Raw genomic sequence first — 22,463 nt, 5'->3', positions numbered from 1 at the left:
ATCCATTTATCAACATACAAAGAATACAAATACAACCACATGCTATATAAACAGTACTAGAAAATACTATAAGATACAGTAAGAGTAATATTTTTGGTAGTAGTTGAAAAAACAACCATGAACCCTTCGCCTGCGTGGGCCGAAGGTGGAGGCTAGTGTGTATATAAACTTTAGATGATACCATTTACCAAAACATCAAATATGTATGTAATGTATTTAATCTTAAATCATTTAAACTATTAAAACCAGTCAATACACATCACTAATTACTTTTACACAAATATACAATATTTACAAAGTTACCGCCGTTGTTACGAGGTACAAAGTCCGTTTATAATCAGAAACAAATAACAATTTGCTTTATAGGTATCATTTTGGAAGTTATACATTGTACGTCACATGAAACTTTGTTTGTTTGGGTTTAACGACCCATCGACTGCTGTGGTCATTTAGGGCCACGATGATTCACTTATTTATGTTTTATCTATTATTTTAAATGAACGTGTGGGTTGCAAAGATAAAATCAAATACAAATGTTGCTTTCCAAAAGCATTTATATGAATGAAAATTTTAAGAACAAATTTGAACAAGAATACAAATGCTGAACATCTGTATTGATTAGGTTATAAGTTATTTAATGGGCACTTCCACTATGTACGTAATAGAAAACAGAAGAGTAATGATTTCATGCTGGTACCATGTCAAATTTTCAAATCCCATGGCATGCAAATATTTAAAAGCATACACACGAAAATCTAGGTAACTGCAAACATTTTTACCAAGAGTTTTAAGTGACGATGATGTTATATATGTTTTATTTTCAAGGCTACTGTTTTATGCGATTTGCTATTTCCTCGGACAGACCGAAAAATAGAATGTTTGAACATAGTAATCATGACAGTATTTTATGATCAAAATTATTGTCAACTAGACACCCAATATACTCCTCGGTATCGTTTTACAAAGCTTTGTAACTATCGAATTATGCGTAAGTTAGATTAAAGAATTAATAAGTGTTTCACAAAAAATTCGTAACTTACGAACGTTCGTAAGTTACTCAAAAACCCTGCGTAACTACGCCATATCCACCCTGCGGTACTTACGGAAACCATTTAAGATCGTACGCAAGCATGACCTTTTGAACAGAAAATGTCGTCGTACTTAATTACATATTAACATAAGAGAACGACTGTGTCTTGTGAGCGAATGTTTCGAGGTGGAAATCGAGTTTTGAATGACGAGGAACGATGCCGGCAATTTACTCATTGTCATGCAACTAATAGTACGCATATTCATAGACTGTGTCAACAGTTAGTCTATTTTAAGAGCATTGTGTATATCTTTGAGCAGTGAGCAAAATCTGTGGAAATTGCGTTGTTACTCTTTGTTTTGCCGTATGATAAACAATATTATATTTGAATTTTACAGAAAATTTGATCTTCTCTTAGTAATACGGTCGTTTTGATAGGACAAAATAGAGTTCATAGTCTTTGTTCGGGACTCGGGTTTAGGAGCTGCGTACAATTTTCATCTCAATAGTGTCGTCTGCTTTTACCTTCAAGTTTGAGAGTAATCTATATTTACCGGGAGAACATACGATTTTGACGTAAGATACGAAAAAAGTTACGAACACCCTTGTGAAACGGACTTACGAAAGATTTGCGTAACCTTTTCGTAAATATTTACGAAGCTTTGTGAAACGATATCCAGTTATGTAAGTATCCATTGCATGGTGTTGCAATGCTAGGAAAGTAAACGGCGATATACCTATGATGTTTCTTTGCTTCATTATATCTTTTTATGGCAATATGTTCGTTTTCTTATGATCTTTTCAAGATTATTATTCACTAAATTCTTAAAGTGTATTAACTTGTGTTGACATGCTGCAATGTGCTTAGGACGTTATGACAAATATTTCAGACAGTTTTGCACTTTTGGTTTTGCAAAGAGATGATTGATGACTTGTCGAAAAGAGGATATGGGTTTTCTCCCCGCCTCGTTTACGCTCCACAAAGGTTTACATCAGCACCTTCCTAATGGTGTAAATGGTCATAGAGTGACCTTCTAGAGACTAACCCCCTGCTCGAGTTTACGTCCTATATCATACATTATATCATACAAACTGCGCTCATATTTGTTGCCGTCATTGTTGTTTTTCATGAAAAAATAATATTCGTCTTTTAATAAATAGACGCTCTGGTCGTTCCAATTTTCTTACTTCACGTCTTTGTCTGAGATAAGAAAAACCTCAAATATAAGCAAGACCTAATTGTGTGCAGGTGGGGGAGTGTTAGACTGATAGCTTGGCATGATTAGCGATGCTGAGCTTACTACAGGAAACATCTATGCCGAAAAAATACTTGACCTTTTGGCAGGTTTCGATTAGCGGGAAGATTTGTCAAACATTTTAGAGCCCCACTAAAGAGTGCAGCTTAATTATGACAAGTCTTTGTAGTGTACAAACACTGAGATGTGTTAAAATCCACATCATTCTTCATTTTCTAAAAGTAACAGAATTTGGCTACACATGTCACTTTTTTCAACTGAAGAGTTCGACGAGTGTTTGCTGTATGAAAGTTAAATCTTCCAGCGTAACTAGTCACCACATTACAGTGATCATATTCTACATGTGTGGAATGACCTTGTACTGACTCCAAGTACAACATTAGGTTTGGTACTTATCCTAAGAAATGTTAAAGAAAACCAGACGTATATAAAACTTAAACACCTTGTGCTAATAAAATATCAGTGATACTTTTTTCTGGAAGATGTACTGAAAGTTTTTGACATGCATATACACGTGGATATGCAAATGAACATATGTTAAAAAGAGCACTACATCGACCCCTTAAGAAGGAGAGAATAAATTTACGCTTAAACTGCCAGCACACTTGAGATGTTTTGAAATTATTTTGTATGTGAGTTATGCAGATAATGTCTTCCAAATTAAAGAGGCATGTCTGCCACACCACAAGCTGTTCGATACCATACATAGCATAAGTAATCTCCTTCTATTTCAGACAAGAAAAGTTTAACAATCCTTCTGTCTGCCTTAACAAAAACAGATGTCATATTGTTAACTCAATTTGAGGGAAATATTTTGATAATATAATAATCCTGTCTGAAAACAATTGAAAAACTAAAACAAATATGTGCTGTGGTTCGTGCGTACACGATTTAGCACGTCAATGGTGCTGGTATGAAAGCATTTTCTTCAAAACAATTGCTGTTATTTAAGAAATTTGTACTGAAATACGTAGATATATTTAATTCTTCACTATGTCTTAATTTGATGAATTTTTACATGCTTCACTTTAATACTGCCGCGGATTTGTCCTTATACGGAGTGAGAGAAACGCTTATCTTTCCGATACGCTTCATGCTAATTCCGATTGGTTCATGGTGCTGTTTTTGTTTTATTGGCCGACATGTTGTCTGAACATAGTCAACGACAGGGAAAGGAGACGTTAAACCTGTAACAAATACATTGGCTGTATCTAGGTTATTTTTCTTCTCTTCAACTTTGAGTTCTGATTTTCGTCTTTTGGATTGTATTGTCACTATACCGCTTTTTCATTAACGAGGTCTCTACCTTTAACAACAAACCTTTTACATTATAAATCCCAATACGTGGTCTCATGAACGACTTATGTGACATCACCTATATGATTATACAAAAGACACACATGATATTAGGATATGATATTATGAATATACAAAACACACATGCTATTATAATTGTACCAAAACACACATGATATTATAATTGTACAAAATACAAATGATATTATAATTGTACAAAATACACATGATATTATAATTGTACAAAATACAAATGATATTATAATTGTACAAAATACACATGATATTATAATTGTACAAAAAACACGATATTAGGATTTTACAAAATACACGATATTAGGATTGTACAAAATACACATGATATTAGGATTGTACAAAATACACATGGTATTAGGATTGTACAAAATACACATGATATTATAATTGTACAAAATACACATGATAATATGATTGTACAAAATACACATGATAAGATGATTGTACAAATTACATATGATATTAGGATGGTACAGAATACACATGATATTAGGATGGTACAAATTACACATGATATTATAAATGTACAAAATGCACATGATATTAGGATTGGACAAAATACACATGATATTATAATTATACATAATACACATGATATTATAATTATACAAAATACACATGATATTATAATTGTACAAAATACACATGATATAATAATTGTACAAAAGACTATATGATATTATGATTGTACAAAAGACTATATGATATTATGATTGCACAAAATACATACAAGTAGATAATTATAAACTCACCTGATGTAAGTCAATACATGAGATATATATGTAAATCGTTTCTCTCCCATGTTCTGTTTCTGTAGACGTTGTGTGGTAAATTATACTGTTGTCGGAAGTGTTGATCCAGTGGAGTGCAATGCTACTTTGTTGACATTACAAGTGACATTTGGATTATACTTTGATAAGATATTAGCTATTACATTGGCCCCTGAACAGAAAATCATACCAAAAATTAGTTTCTGATTAAATGAAACCGTCCCAGAAGGACTGAACAATTCTGAGATGCGATTTGTAGTCATTAATCGACATATACTGTTTCTGCTACTTGATATTCTAAACGTACGATTCCGTTGTTTTCTGTAATGATTTGAGCATATTGTCCATGACTGTCGAACTCCTGGATCTTAAACATAAGGAAAGACAGGGTTGTATCGTGATCAATGGGATAACAAGGAATGGACAACCTTGACATTTCAATGTCCGTGTAGTATTCATAGTGATACGATATTGAGCGTTGGAAATGTATTGTTTCTATATAGACGCAGGAATATACTTAACACCATCAATATTAATTTACAGTGTCACCAATAACTATTTTTTTAAAAAGACATTTCAGCATGACTAAAACGTTGATGACTCTTAAACAGTTAGGTCATTTATATTTTGAAAATATTTTAATATTTCATCAATATCATATCGGGTCACTTTGTTGTGTTTTAGGCAGAAAGGGATATTCATCTGGATCCACGGCCGGAGTACCACCGTGTTTTGCTGAAATGGAACCCCGAAGAGGACCTCCCGTATGCATGTAGCACGGGGAACCAGATGAGCAGTAGGCTACTGAGCATGTCGACAGCCAATGGTCTACTCATGCTTCCGCCGCGTACAAATGGAAAAACTGTTGTTTTGAAGGGGGAAACAGTGGACGCAATGATAATTGGTCGGCTATGATGCTGTGAACTCATCACGTCACTCTTATCCTTAACGAAAACACGCACGTCTAATGGCATGTCAGTAAAGGGATTCTCGAATGATTGATACTAATTTAATGACAAATCAAACAGGGTGAAGGATTAAAATTACATGCAGATATTAATGATAAGTTGATTCACTGCATCTATTGTAAAATTTGATACACAAATGAGATAATGGGTTTTATATTGATTATGCAGTTATGTTAAGGTATTCAAGTTATGCAGACTTGTAAAATAAGATTAAGGATTAATTATTTCATTTACGCAGAGACCACACCGTTATAATTGGTCATGGATTAATCATCATTAGCTGGGAAATGTTGGAACATTTCATCAAATGTTCATTCAGCGAAATTTTTCAAAATTAAATTTCCAATGAGTAGATGAAGTTGTCTGTTATTTATCTCATATAAAATAACTGGAAAGTTAATTCAGATCAATGGTATGTACTGTTTTATTTTAGGTATAACATGGTTCCAATATCCTCTGGAACATCTCTTATGTTTGAAAGCGTTTAGTAAGGACCAATGCGTCAAGCAGCGCTCCCGCCGATACACACAGCTATAGAACTTATAATTAGAACACAAATGTTCGCGTGGTATTCATGTCGCTACAGACGATAAATCGCTCGCAATCGGTTAGATTAATCTGTTTCATTTTCTGATTCCGTCACAGGAAATAATTCCTTTTACAAGGTGACGTGCGATATGAATGGGAACACGGAAACCGTAACGAGATTATACTAGACGGAATCTAAATGGTTTTGGCAATGGCGATTAATTTGTTTACCGTTCAATTCAAGCGGTATTACATGTACACTATGCTTGGCTTGAACTTTGTATGCCTTTCTTAAATGTTGCACGTATATATTGTGTAGATGTATGCTGACATAGAAGCCAACTCCGAGGGTCTGGCATGTCAAGAAATTCCTATCGCCTTCTTTAACAGATAAACAATTGCATCACGTTAGCTCCCTGGATTGGAGTTACCTGCTGAAATCTTGAAGATCTTCCGGTTTTCTTCTGTATGTGTTTGAATATATTTCCGGAAAATATGCTACGGAGCGCCTAATTACGTTTACACAACTGTGTTATATCATGAAATCAAGCACAAAGGTCAAGGCTATTTCATTGCATCTCATCCTCATTCCAGTCTGCTTGGACGGTGCTGATAACATTTCTATGAAATACAATCTGTTTCCCTCGTTAGTTTTAACCCGTCTTTTTACTCTTATGTTTCTCTGTCGCTGTTTGGGAACATGGTATTCTAATAGAGTAAATTAAAGATGCATTTTACAGCCCCGTGTACTGATAAAACGGATACCTCGCATTCATATTCTTAATTTACCACATGAACCTTTTAATTTGAAACTAAATCTACCATTTATCATCAGAGCAGTGTTTAAATAATGAGAAATGTTATTTCTCATCTAGTATATAATTAGAAAGTACGTCCCTTAGTCTAGACGAGAAAGGTAAATGTCTATCGTTTACGTAACACTGTACATTCGACTGAGTGTAGGATATGTATGGAAATTCATGACTGTCCCTCACAATTCCAAAATGATATAAACGCAACAGGAATCCTTCACATCGTGCGATTTTGGGACGCTTAAAATTCATAGACAAGTTGCCTATTCCCAAAAAATATGAAATGGCGACTAGCGTCCGTATTAATGGTAGTTTTATTGCACAACTGAATGCTGGAGTTTTTAAACAGAAACTAATAATAAGCATGTAAAATATATGTTACATGAATTATTTACCGTGGTATATGAAGTATGAGTTGTTTGATGACTTAACGAACATGCCATTTGAATTTTATCCCTTACATACGTTCCAGTCTTGCATATTATCTGATAATTTTGTCGGTAATGTTTTCATCGTGTAACGGCTCCATCAATAAACATAACTGCTCACATAATTTTATACGCCCGTCAATGACGGGTCGTATTATGGTATATCCTGCACCGTTCGTCCGTCCGGCCGTCCGTTTAACGTCTCTTTAACTTTTCCTCCAGCCATTATTTATCAACGGAATTTTATGAAACTTGCTACATATATTCTATAGCACAATAGCTAAAGCGAGTTTGTGTTTCGGAAATTCGCGATAATTTAGCAGAGTTATGCCCCCTGTATTGCCAAATATGGGTATTGTGTAGAAATGCAAGAAGTTCCTTTTTTAAATTCAATTCCCCTTTGATTGTGTTCACATTATGTATAGTATATATTAGGGGTTTTAGGCGTATCATGCTCCCGCTTGCGGAGCTCCTGTTCACAATGGACTACCAAGAAACGGATATAAGTATTAAAAGCAACTGTATCTTTAACATTCCAAAGCTAAACGTTGACATATTTACCATGGCGACGACATTTCTCGGTTTTCAAATTCAATTGACATACCTCCGCAGTATGATATAAATAATGCTATTCATAATAACGACAATCGTAAATCACACTGTTTTCACAGCACTTTCGGAAAAGAACAATGGAGACGAATAAAAGGTGTGATTTGATAGATTAATAGAATCTTTCCCTGCCTTGGTTGTTTGACAAAGAAATCTCAACCCGAGGGGGAATTCATGAATTTTCAACCCGAGACATGCCGAGGGTTGTCATTTCTTTGTCACACTCCCTAGGTAGGGAATGATCATTTTTCTTGTATTACTTCAAATAATTGTATATTAAATCGGTGGTCCAGGTATGTCTGTTAACAAATGCATATGGTCGGCGCAGGGATGTCCTCATTTGAAGAAGGACCAATCACAACCCATAAAAAAAGACAAAATCCTTCTTACACTAGCTTTTTTTCCGTGGACTTTCTCAGGAGAAAGCGCGTGAAAAGTTTCCATTGCTGGAAAAGGAGCACGTGCTACGAACTGTTAAGCCAATTCAACATTCTAGATGCTCTTGGAGGTTTATTTAAGAATTATACCTCATTTTGACTATGTATACGGTAGTATGCCCGCAGTTGCCAACGAACATTTCACATGGTTAGCGCTCCATATGATATTTTCGTTGCCAACTGCGGGCATGCTGCCGTATACGCAGTCAAAATGAGGTGCAATCCTTATTTTTACATAAAAAAAATCGTTAAAATAAGGAACGACAAAATATCAATTAAATTCAAGGTGTGTTGCGACGTTGATAACTACGGCAGCAGTGGTTGCTAACATAATGTAGTTCCAGTGAATCTACGTAAAGACACCAGTATTGTCAACAAAATTAAAAGAAACCACTCAGCATGTTTGTTTGATACCTTTAACGTTTTTAATTAATTGATATATTCACAGTCCACAATTCCCGTCTCAAATTTACTAAGGTTTTCAAGCAAGCACAACATGTATTTACACAGATATAGTAGTGACGTGATCGATTGTTCTATAGGAACTGAACGCTTCAGCCATTTGTTGTTTGCTCACTTGGTGGAAACGTTAAATATGCACCCATTTCCGCAATATTCTATTTATAGCACGAACAGGTTGGCAATCTTTGTATCAAATCACGCAACGTGTTACGTTGGACAACAGCCAATCAGAATGCTGGAAACAAACGATTATTCGGCATCACTTTGTCTACAATATGGCAGACGATATATCCCAACAACGTTTCGCTACAATAGACGAAGAGACAATAGACGAAGAGACAACAGACGAAGAGACAATAGACGAAGAGACAACAGACGAAGAGACAATAGACGAAGAGGAATAACAAGGCATTTTGAAGAAAAAAGGCTTATTGAATACCCGTACACCCGAACACCCGTAAAAATACATCGGGTACAACAAGACTATTCCGGCAATATTTAAGTACCAAAGGTCAGTCTGCATGCCCACTAAGACAACTTAGTCAATATGATTTGGACAGGAGCTTTAGGTTTTTTTTATTCATTTGTTTTAGTTGGCCATATTACATAACAGTTATTGCCTTTTTGTGTTCAGTGAACACGAGACTACGGACCTGGTCAAGAGTTTGTTCACCTCGGCTTGCGGCCTCGATGAACAAACAATTGACCATGTCCGCATAGCCCCGTGTACACCTCCACAAAAGTCAATGATTATATATTGCAGTATGGCTAGAGTGTTTGCTTAATTTCATGGGCCAACTCCCTTTTCCTCCCAAGGACATATCAGTGAGGAGACCTGTTCGTACTAAAAATAACTCATCTGGGAAATTCCCAAGGCATTTCCGACCTTAACACGAACAGGTCGGAAATCACGCAACATCATACTTTGGACAACAGCCAATCAGAATGCTGGAAACAAACGATTGTTCGGCATCACTTTGTTTAAAATATGGCAGACGAGACACCCCAGCAACGTTTCGCTGCAATAAAGGAAGAAAATACTTCAGGTGCAACAAAATTATTCTGGGAATATGTAAGTGCCAAAAGTCAGTATGCATGCCTACGTTGAAAAGTCGACATGATTTGGACAGGAGGATTGAATTTTTATTATTCTTTTTTTTTTTTTTTAGCTGGCCATATTACAAAACAGTTATTGCCTTGTGTGTTCGGTGCACACGAAACTACGTCCTCCGGCCTCGATGAACAAACACTTGATCAGGTCCGTATAGTCTCGTTTACACCTCAACAAATGACAATAATTGTATAATAGACCATAATATATAAGATGTCCTGCCGAATGAATACAAGTATTGACTTTTGTTTAGGTGTACACGATACTATACGGACCTGGCCAAGAGTTTCTTCGTCCAGATCGTTACTAATGCATCCAAATTTCATAAAGCCGTCAAGGATAACTTCCCGAAACATGGTTTTCGTATTGCTCTAGTGGTTTGGTGATGCCTTTTGGTATGGAGTGGTTTGTTGTTTTCATAATTTTTCTCTAAAGAATTTTGAAAAACCGGAATATTACAGTTACCGAAGTGAAACTCCAAAACCATTTAAGATAACTTAACATAACTGCACATAACAAGAATTGGTATAGTGGTTTTGTGAATTTTGCTATCAGGTTTTGATCGTAGATATTTTTTTCTGTATCCATGGAAACAAATAATCAAATTCCATAATAAACCGAACTACAAATAAAGATATTTGCACAACAAATGATACATACCTATTGGTGTAATGGCCTTACTTTTCGTAAAGGAGAGGTTTTCACTTTTGAAATGTTGGGTTATAAAAGCACTGCATATTTTAATCACTACGTTTTCACAGTGGATGATCTACATGTAGTTGAAATTTTATTTATGTAAAGACAGGCGGCACATATGTATCACTATGTCGGTGTCAGTGTGGGCGACGGTGTCGTCCGCAGAGTTTTCCGTCCGATAACTCAAGTTCCCTTAGTCCGATCAAAACTTAATTTAGATCTTCCTTACCAAAAGTAATTGTTTGGGTTGAGTTTCTAGGTCAGAAGGTCGAAGGTCAAGGTCAGTGTTACAAGAAATAGAAATTTCGTTTCCGTGTGAACTCAAGTTCCCTCGGGCCGATGAAACTCAAACGTCGTACACTTCCTAACCAAAGGTTATTGCTTGGTATTGCTTATTTGGATTTTCTTACCAAAAGTACTTACTTGGTCGTGTTTTTGTATTTCTGGTCTAAAGGTAAAAGGTCACTGTTACGTATGGGAAATCTGTTTCCGTGGAATAGTTCTAGTAATCATCCAACTTTCTACGCCGCCGACGTATCCTTTTCCGTAGAATTCTTGTTTAAGTGTTGTATCCCATCGTTTCTACTTTTACGCACTTGATGTAAACAATCAACTCCTTTATAATGTATTGATGATTTCCTCGCGGAGGATATTGACGACTACGTCTTCTTGTTGTGATATTGATATTATAAATGACGCTATATTGATAGGCGCAATTAAACTTCTAATGATAAAATAAGCGAATGAATCGAATCGAAATTGGTGTGAATGTCAGTGTCAATATGAAATTCAGCTTTCTTTTGAAATATCGATTTAATTACGAAATGCAGAGATTGCAAAAATGCTCCGCATTAACGTCCAGAACATTCGATGATTGCAGAGCTGTGGTTTAAGTCTTCGTTTGTGTCATATATAACGTTTTCTCAGAAACATACTAGCCGCTACATGAGACTAGTTTCTATATACTAGGTATTCAGATAATGACAAGTTATCATCACGCTCAACGAGACTTGCAACCCACAACATAAGGTTAAACGGTGACATTGGCTGTGAATGATTAACCTCCTGCAGTGAAGCATAATGTATTGTAAGGGTCTCCCCACCAATTCATAATGATATACAGAAAGAACATACATTTGTAGGAGTTAAACATTTTACTCGTAGTTTAATGAATAAACATTATCTAGTTCTACAACACCAATGCAACGAGAGCAAATGAATAATATAGAATATCCGTTAGAACTGTATATGAGAAATATGTGAACCCGTGACTTATTTCCTGTTCCTCACAACAGATGTTACACAAATATTCGGAAACAGTTCCAACAGCGACCTAACGAAACAGGATATTTCACTCGAGTGTGTTATTGCATCAGCTGTCGTTTATTGGTGATTATTTTCATCTAAATTCCAGTATTATCAGTTTACGCTACTGTAGTCATTTTTAGTAAACTTTATTTTCTTGAATTATACTTAAAAACAAGTTGTATTAGTTGTAATATCAGCCATCATGTTAATGTACAAATTGATGAAAGTAATGTACAAGATGTACATGTAACTTGAGATTCTGTCGACAGTGTTCATAAAAAACTCTCATTCAGTTACACTATTTGTGACCGAATGGTGACATATCAAGAATGTTTAACTGTGCCCAGACATCTGCTAGATTAATACAGATTAATCTCTAATAATTCTCTAATAATTCATGGCAACAGGTGTCATAGAAGATTAAACGGAAGACAATGAGGTTAATCAGTACGATGAATACAATATACATTGATGTCAACCAATACTCCGAATAAAATATACGGAGGCTGGTTGATAAGTTTTGAGTCTCGTATTGAAGGAGGTACTCAAGGGTGTTCTCTTTAAATCCTACTATTCTCTGACTATGTAGGGCCGTGCACCCAAGTACTGGTCTCATTTGGTTAGTTTATATCGACGAGGTAGCACTCTAAAGTAAACAAGACAAGCGGCTTTTGCAAAATGGACGAAATCGGTTCGGGTTGGGGTTAGGATGGAGGAGTCTGCCATTACCATGGCTGCTTTTCACAATTGTGGCTTTAAATTGATTGAGCATCCGCCTTATTCATCTGATCTCGCTCCATCAGACTTTCATCTATTTCGAAAACTACAAACAGCTATTTAGACACCCTAACCCTAACATGCAGTGGGATGACTTTCCGAACAGCCAAGAAAAGTAATTCTATAAAAGTGGCATTGAGGCCCTTAAACACCGCTGGTGTAGAGGTACTGAAGGGGATTATGTTAAAAAATAATTTGTCCGGCAAAAATTAAAATCCTTCAATATGAGGCTCACAACTTATCAATCAGCCCTCGTACATCTAGGTCAACCAATACTTCGAATACAATAAACGTTGAGGTCAATCAGTACGCTGAAGCATTATACATTGTGATCAATCAGTATGCCGAATACAATAAACGTTGAGGTCAACCGATAGGCCGAATACAATATACTTTGAGGATAACCAATACTCCGAATACAATATACATTGTGATTAATCAGTACGCCGAATACAATATACTTTGAAGTCAACCAATACTCCGAATACAATATACCGTAATAAGATATAGGCCAAACGTCAATTGCACATCGAATAAAACGCAGGGCTACATTGATGACCTTTACAGAAATTGGGACAGATTGGGAGGTAGAAGATACGATAATTTGGTAATATATTGATACCACAATCACTCGATATTATTCTGGTAGAGATAACTGGGTGACGTATAGCACACCAACAGGATGTGTTTCTAAATGTCGATAGTGTTAATTTAACGTTATTAGCGATCTTACTCCATGAGGTACCTGCAGGGCGGCCTGTCACACTGGTGACGTCTTTCCCATAAACTTGTTATTGATATTTACATTAGGTTTCGCGTCGCGGTGTAATTAGGAACCGTACGCTACAAGATCATATGTAATTCAGAGACGTTGTCATCAAACCTGTGCTTTATTAATGTAGGAAATAAATTGTACTAGCCAATCAAACAGTCTGAGGGATTGGCTCGGACGTATCCGGCTAATCAATTTGTAACACCTTCTATATCCATTCTCGACTGACATCACTATATAATCCTTTGTCCCTTTACTGACATAAAGTGTACAGGCGATGACGTTTTGGTCACTACATTGATCATACGTAGTCGACAAGCCCCGTGTTCCCATACACTACCTACTTTTTAATTGTCTTCTTATTATTCAAGGAGACATGATAGATTACTCTGATCTAAATATATCTTTATTTCCATTGATATCCAGGTGTCTCCGTTTTGTAGTCGGGATACTTTGATTATCTGCGTCCTTTCTGCTTCCTGTATGTATCCCATCTTTATACCCTTTATTGTGATTTTGAGGCGCTGAATACCATCTAAATTTTCACGAGAGTCTCAGCACTATATATATAAAGAACTCTATGTCAATACGTCCAGAAGAACTAAAGTACGTCACAAAATAGGAATAATACAATTTCCTTCTGTTACTGTTGCTGAAAGATAACTTGAACTCCTTTTAACTATATTTCATTCTTTCTCTTTCCACGATAACAGGATACACAAATCTCCACAAATCCTTGAATGAATCTAAGGCGAATCGTTTAATGGAAATGTATTCGGAATACATATAGGCATACACAATTTGATTTGATTCAGTTTTCTTCCTTTGTATTAACAAATGGAAACTGCATAGTTTATTTCTCCAGTTTTCACTCTGATTCGTTTGTAACGGTGCATGCCCTTCTTCAAAGGTCTAGCTACACAGAAAGCCCTATTTGTTTTCTATATATCGTGTTCTAAGCGAAGCTGCTGCAGGACTACAAACCTCGTAGATCCTGCCAGCGATGTCAAAAAGTACTTTCCCATTTTCGGCCTCCGTGACGATGAACTCGTGGTAGTGCCTTGTGATGAAAAGATCCCACCAGCATGAATGCCGCAATTTCAATTGAGCAACCAAGAAGCATTTGTCAAAACACTAGAGCTACATTGAGTGATGTTGCAGGCCCAAGTAGAAACCATCTGACCGACTGCTTCATATAATGTTAGGTAATTTGAAGCACAGAACGCTTTTGCCTTGTACACAAACGGCACATGTAGTATTCGGTAGCTAGTTTGAATGCCCACGCTCTTTCATCAATGAAGAGCCTTACAGAAATAGTCTGAGCGAGAAGTGTGAATTGGTACCCACTTCGCCCCCCCCCCCCCCCCCCCTCCCCCCCTTCCCTGCTTCCCTTCTTTGGTATCCGTTTCCGTTTCTCCTATTCATGACCTAGCCAAAAGAGTTTAATTAAGTAACGTTTATGTTTATTTCTACATACTTAATTCAGTATACTTGTTATTATTAGATAAAATCACCAATACGAAATATCATATAATGACATTACAGTAAACCCGAGTTGTCTTTATGATAAATTTAAACGTGTTGACTTTGTTTGTCATTGTGGTGTTGTGAGGGAACATTGTTGATCCATTGTGTTGAATTTCACTCAAAGGTTTTAACGATACGCACTTGCAGTCTTACCTGAAAGTTTGACAAGTCATTACAGTTAATACATACTAAGATACAGCTGTTTTGGTGTTTCCCTACAGTATGTATATTCTTCAGTCTTATGGAATAGATTGATAGACTAGAAAGTTTTTCCTGTAACTTTGTTCTGAAGAGCAACCTTAGTTAATTTCTACCACAATATATGGATGTTATTCGACTCACAAGGCACGAAATAATCATTACAACTCTTCAATAACATTCAATTTATACCACACATGACCTTTGAACGGGACTATTTTCCAATAACATGTTTAATGCGCTCTGATTGGCTAACACTTGAAAGCTGCTCCACACAGTCCCGGAAATGACTACGCACAAGAAACAGTTCAAAGATGTTTTTGTCATATTTTCAAAAAAAAATACGTAGATTTATGTCAACTTTTTGCTTTGAAATAAATAAAATTGCATATTATTTTTGACTTGTAATAAATTATAATATTACCAACAATTTACGAAATTGTCAGTTCTGTATATCAATTAGGCCTAGCGACATTTCATATATGTCATATCCTTACACCCCGACCTGATATTGTGAAAAGAAGACATGTTGACACTAAACATATCTCATCCTCAGAATAGCTTTTTTATTGTGGTAGAAACTCGTGGTTTAGTTATTTTCCAAAATTACATATATGTAAAAAAATCTTTAAAGCTCGTGATTTTTGTAACTTTGGAAAAATAACTAACCCCAGTGAAAAAAAATCATACAGCAACCACTCGTTGTGTAACTTCTATATACAAGAATTTTATAGCACAGGTACAATGTAGGTATATCACACTGATTTTGTCTGATTTTGACTTGTCTGAATATGTACAACTGGGTACCGTTTCACAAAGCTTCGTAACTTACGAATTTGGCGTAAGTCAGATTTACGAATTACTAAGCGATTTACAAAACCTTATTAACTTCCGAACGTTCGTAAGTGTCGCAAAAATCTAGTGTAACTTTGTCATATCCAACCTATCGTAACTTACGAAAACAATTTAAAATCGTGCGCAAGCATGCCTCTTTGAACAGAAAGTGACTCAATACTAAGTACTCAATTACAAATTTCCATAAAAGAACGACTATGCCTTCATGTGAGCGATTGTTTCGAGATGGAAACCGAGTTTTGAATGTCGAGGAGGGATGCCGGCAAAATACTCATTGTCATGCAACTAATTCTACGCATATTTTGCAGACTGTCAACAGTCCGTCTATTTTAAGAGCAATACGCATATCTGTGAGCAGTGAGCAAAATCTGTAAAAAAAAAAATGCGTTGTTACTGTTTGTTTTTTTCAATTTTCACCTCAAAAGTGTCGTCCAAGTAAGAGAGTGATATATTTTTACCAGGAGAACGTACGATTTTGACGTAAGTTAGGAAAAAAGTTACGAACACCTTTGTGAAACGGACTTACGAACGTCCTTTGCGAATATTTTTCTGTAAGTATTTACGAACGTTCGAAAGTTACGAAGCTTTGTGATACGACACCCTTGATTTGAGTTCTAAATAGTATGACAATCTAGTTATCACTATAGAAACGTCACCCAACATGAATGGTGGAAACGTTTAGTAACGGGCTGAGTCTGACCGCCTGACGTTACGTACTTCCCTTATAACATCAGGGCTTAACCTTGCCCTTGGCCATAGCGGAAATTGAGGAATGGAACGCGGTTTTGTTTTGGATTGTCACGTAAATCCCGGAATTTAGTCGGTATTTTAGAGAAGGCGTAGTATAGGTAAGGAGATCATCTCTGGGCGACCATGGACTGTCTGGTCACGTACGCTGATTTAATATCTGTGTTCACGCTGGTGGATTATCTTCTTCAGAAACTAGCTTACCGTCTACCGTCAAAAGCGATATATAAAATGTAGGCTCTGTGCAAGCTAAGTATATTTTTATCGCTGATATGATTGCTATTTAACCAAAGAAAACTTGAAAAGATGATATCATTTTACCATGTCGTTCAAACTGAAAGTCATTATGTTTTCATTATGTACTAAATCTGATGGTTAAAGCAGCAACTCATGGGACAATATACAAATTGATGATTTTTAAATTGGTTTTGGTGACATTCAGATATCGATTATCATCTAAAACTATTTAAAATCGTCAAATATGAAGAAGCGTTCGTACTACCTACCTATCGATGACGAGTCTAGAGCAGCTACTGTTGAATTAATATTGTTAAATAAGAGTATCTTATCGTCAAAAACAGAACCCACGTGATTGAAACAAGCAATGTATGCTTTTAGTTTACATTGAACAAATGACCTGTTCTAGATTCGGAAGTATATACTTTTATCAATGTTATACATTACCTTCGATAGGACAAAACGGCAGAGAAAAATATGTCCACCTGCTTTAACTACCAATAAACCTAAACCTCACAATCAATGTTTAGCATCAATCGAGGGAAATATTAACCTCTTTTAGCCTACCCATTTTGTTAAAAAGCTAACCTGCGCCAGATTTTATTCATTCAAAACAACTGTTTACTAATCCAAACAATTTACCTTTTAATGATTGTAAATACATAATTTATATTTTCCTTAACACAAGTATTGTTTCCCATCCTAATTACGCCACTACGTTACCTTATTGAAGTCGATAGATTTTCGTTCATGACATTTCCGTTTCCGTTGTTGTGACGTTCATTACTTAATGTACTTGAGTAATAACATTTATATGCGGACTCATTAGGTATATTGCTGTTGGTCATTACGGAAATTAGAGTTTGGCTATTTTGTTTTAAATGCTGTCAAAATCCCATTTTAATGTTTTTGCTGTCTGAAACTGAAATGCTACAGGATCAGACTGTGGTGAAAAAACCTGACGTATTTAATGTGTATATTATTATAATGCAATAAACTGATAGGATATCTAACAGAACTTAGGTTGATACCAATCAATTGAAGTAGTTATATGGGAATAAAGAAGGAAATCGTCGGTATCACATTGTTTGACCAGTTTAGATAAATATCCGAATCGGACAGAGATCATATTAGAGTCTGTTTTATATTGATATGGGTGGCAGCTTGCTTGGTAGGTTCAAAAGGTGTGTATGTGTAAACGATTCTCCTCGTGTTAACAGAGGTAACATTACAAAGTAAATTATAAAGTATTTGTAACTCCGCATCTCATAAAGAAGGCCATACTGGCTTACATCCATCAAACACTGAAGTCCCCATAACTGGGCTACATCACCCCTAATACCATGATTAACTACAAAACATATAGGGTGACGTTAGCGAACTATTTTTTTGTGTGTGGATCCTCCGATCATATGGTTTGTGTTATTGGCGCTGTTTGTAGCATCTTACTATATGTTAGTGCTGTGACCCCGACAATTTCACCATAGCAACAGAAAACACAGTAGCTCTCCTCTTGTTCTCTAAACGTTTTTAACACAAAATGTATTTATAATTACATTGAAAAAAAACCAATTGAAACAGATATAAAAGGGAATACCCCAATGTTAAGCAAGGTTGGTCGGGGTAGTCATAGTAACAGCTTTTTATGTAATATTAAGTTGTGATGTTATCTACCACTCGTCACCTGTTGGACACACTTAAGTGGTGTTTCATTTGTTTTACTACTGGTTCTGTCCCAAAGCCGAGACACAGCAAACTCTATATGACTGAACGGTCTCTCTCGATTAGCGTTAATGCCGTGTAAAGGATATTTCACCCATTGTCAGTAGTATGTGACCGGTGTCATTCTTAGTGTCGTCTTCATCAGAACACTTCAGTGAGGTAGCACTATCAAGTCAGGATTAGTTCGCCGCTATCACAAGTAGACGAACACAAACATACAGCAGTATTTTGAGCTGACATTAGAGACAATTTGCTGCATCAATATGAAAAATATATCCATCCATCAAAATCAAAATCACAAAAATGCTAAGATGAAATGTCTATACAATGAAAAAGAACATGAAAATTGTTGGCACATCTTATGCTGATATCGTTCTCTCCTATCACAGATCTGTACCGTAGTAATGTAGATATCATCACGACGAGTATTGTTATAATGTGTTACATGGTGTAGATATCGTCACCACGAGTATTGTCATAATGTGTTACATGGTGTAGATACGTCACCACGAGTATTGTTATAATGTGTTACATGGTGTAGATACCGTCACCACGAGTATTGTCATAATGTGTTACATGGTGTAGATACCGTCACCACGAGGATTGTCATAATGTGTTACATGGTGTAGATACCGTCACCACGAGTATTGACATAATGTGTTACATGGTGTATATACCGTCACCACGAGTATTGTTATAATGTGTTACATGGTGTAGATACCGTCACCACGAGTATTGTTATAATGTGTTACATGGTGTAGATATCATCACCACGAGTATTGACATAATGTGTTACATGGTGTAGATACCGTCACCACGAGTATTGTTATAATGTGTTACATGGTGTAGATACCGTCACCACGAGTATTGTCATAATGTGTTACGTGGTGTAGATACCGTCACCACGAGTATTGACATAATGTGTTACATGGTGTATATACCGTCACCACGAGTATTGTTATAATGTGTTACATGGTGTAGATACCGTCACCACGAGTGTTGTCATAATGTGTTACATGGTGTAGATATCATCACCACGAGTATTGTCATAGTGTGTTACATGGTGTAGATACCGTCACCACGAGTATTGTCATAATGTGTTACGTGGTGTAGATACCGTCACCACGAGTATTGACATAATGTGTTACATGGTGTAGATACCGTCACCACGAGTATTGTTGTAATATGTTACATGGTGTAGATACCGTCACCACGAGTATTGTTATAATGTGTTACATGTTGTAGATACCGTCACCACGAGTATTGTCATAATGTGTTACATGGTGTAGATACCGTCACCACGAGTATTGTCATAATGTGTTACATGGTGTAGATACCGTCACCACGAGTATTGTCATAATGTGTTACATGGTGTAGATACCGTCACCACGAGTATTGTCATAATGTGTTACATGTTGTAGATACTGTCACCACGAGTATTGTCATAATGTGTTACATGGTGTAGATACCGTCACCACGAGTATTGTCATAGCGTGTTACATGGTGTAGATACCGTCACCACGAGTATTGTCATAATGTGTTACATGATGTAGATACCGTCACCACGAGTATTGTTATAATGTGTTACATGCTGTAGATACCGTCACCACGAGTATTGTTATAATGTGTTACATGGTGTAGATACCGTCACCACGAGTATTGTTATAGTGTGTTACATGGTGTAGATACCGTCACCACGAGTATTGTTATAATGTGTTACATGGTGTAGATACCGTCACCACGAGTATTGTTATAGTGTGTTACATGGTGTAGATACCGTCACCACAAGTATTGTCATAATGTGTTACATGGTGTAGATACCGTCACCACGAGTATTGTTATAGTGTGTTACATGGTGTAGATACCGTCACCACAAGTATTGTCATAATGTGTTACATGGTGTAGATACCGTCACCACAAGTATTGTCATAATGTGTTACATGGTGTAGATACCGTCACCACGAGTATTGTTATAATGTGTTACATGGTGTAGATACCGTCACCACGAGTATTGTTATAATGTGTTGAATGGTGTAGATACCGTCACCACGAGTATTGTCATAATGTGTTACATGGTGTAGATACCGTCACCACGAGTATTGTCATATTGTGTTACATGATGTAGATATCATCACCACGAGTATTGTTATAATGTGTTACATGGTGTAGATACCGTCACCACGAGTATTGTCATAATGTGTTACATGATGTAGATACCGTTACCGCGAGTATTGTTATAATGTGTTACATGGTGTAGATATCGTCACCACGAGTATTGTCATAATGTGTTACATGGTGTAGATACCGTCACCACGAGTATTGTCATAATGTGTTACATAGTGTAGATACCGTCACCACGAGTATTGTTATAATGTGTTACATGGTGTAGATACCGTCACCACGAGTATTGTTATAATATGTTACATGGTGTAGATACCGTCACCACGAGTATTGTTATAATGTGTTACATGCTGTAGATACCGTCACCACGAGTATTGTCATAATGTGTTACATGATGTATATACCGTCACCACGAGTATTGTCATAATGTGTTACATGGTGTAGATACCGTCACCACGAGTATTGTTATAATGTGTTACATGGTGTAGATACCGTCACCACGAGTATTGTCATAATGTGTTACATGATGTAGATACCGTCACCACGAGTATTGTTATAATGTGTTACATGGTGTAGATACCGTCACCACGAGTATTGTTATAATGTGTTACATGGTGTAGATACCGTCACCACGAGTATTGTTATAGTGTGTTACATGGTGTGGATACCGTCACCACGAGTATTGTCATAATGTGTTACATGGTGTAGATATAGTCACCACGAGTATTGTCATAATGTGTTACATGGTGTAGATATCGTCACCACGAGTATTGTCATAATGTGTTACATGGTGTAGATACCGTCACCACGAGTATTGTTATAATGTGTTACATGGTGACACTGTCACCACGAGTATTGTTATAGTGTGTTACATGGTGTAGATACCGTCACCACGAGTATTGTCATAATGTGTTACATGGTGTAGATATAGTCACCACGAGTATTGTCATAATGTGTTACATGGTGTAGATATAGTCACCACGAGTATTGTCATAATGTGTTACTTGGTGTTGTTACAGTTTCCACTTGTATTGCGATAACGTCCTGCTTGGTTGCCTTACTCTGGCTTAGAAAAGCTTCACTAATTAAACTGAAACTGATGTCAACGAACCCCATACATTCAGCCTAGAAGCTCTTCATCTATTCAATTCTTATTAATATTCACAAATCCCGATTCCCGACCCGGAAAACCTTCAACGATTCAACTATCACTAATGAACACAAACCCTATATACACGGAATAAAAACGCTTAGCCTCCAAACGCAGACCAGAAACGCTTCACTAATTCCATTTTTACCAATTTTCACAAACCCCATTAACCCGGTTAGAAACACCTAACCGATTCAATATTTACTAATGATCATAATCCCCATTAACCCGGTAAGAAACACCTAACCGATTCAATATTTACTTATGATCATAATCCCCATTAATCCGGTAAGAAACATTTCACCGATCCAATCTTTACTAAAGATACTAACCCCTTTAACACGATAAGAAATACTTCACCGATTCAATCTTAGCTAAAGATCCTTACCCCCATAAGCCCGGTAAGAAATACTTCACCGATTCAATATTTACTAAAGATCCTAACCCCCATAAGCCCGGTAAGAAATACTTCACCGATTCAATATTTACTAAAGATCCTAACCCCCATAAGCCCGGTAATAAATACTTCACCGATTCAATCTTTACTCGTGAACACAAACCCCATAAATCAAACTAAGAAATGCTTCACCCTGTTGCCCCGTAAATAATC

At 36.4% G+C, this 22,463-nt stretch overlaps 1 protein-coding gene across 1 annotated transcript in view; it reads left to right on the top strand.

The window, feature by feature from the left end:
• Positions 1-5,710, top strand: part of LOC117324481 (gephyrin-like) — a 122,033-nt gene extending 116,323 nt beyond the window's left edge. Inside the window, 1 exon segment of the mRNA XM_033880360.1 lies at positions 5,073-5,710. Coding sequence (XP_033736251.1) covers positions 5,073-5,303 — 231 coding nt within the window. The 3' untranslated portion in view covers positions 5,304-5,710.
• The last annotated feature ends 16,753 nt before the right edge of the window (positions 5,711-22,463 follow it).

The sequence above is a fragment of the Pecten maximus genome, chromosome 3 (genome assembly GCF_902652985.1).
Source record: "Pecten maximus chromosome 3, xPecMax1.1, whole genome shotgun sequence".
Taxonomy (NCBI): Eukaryota; Metazoa; Mollusca; class Bivalvia; order Pectinida; family Pectinidae; genus Pecten; species Pecten maximus.
This window is presented reverse-complemented; position numbering and strand designations above follow the sequence as displayed.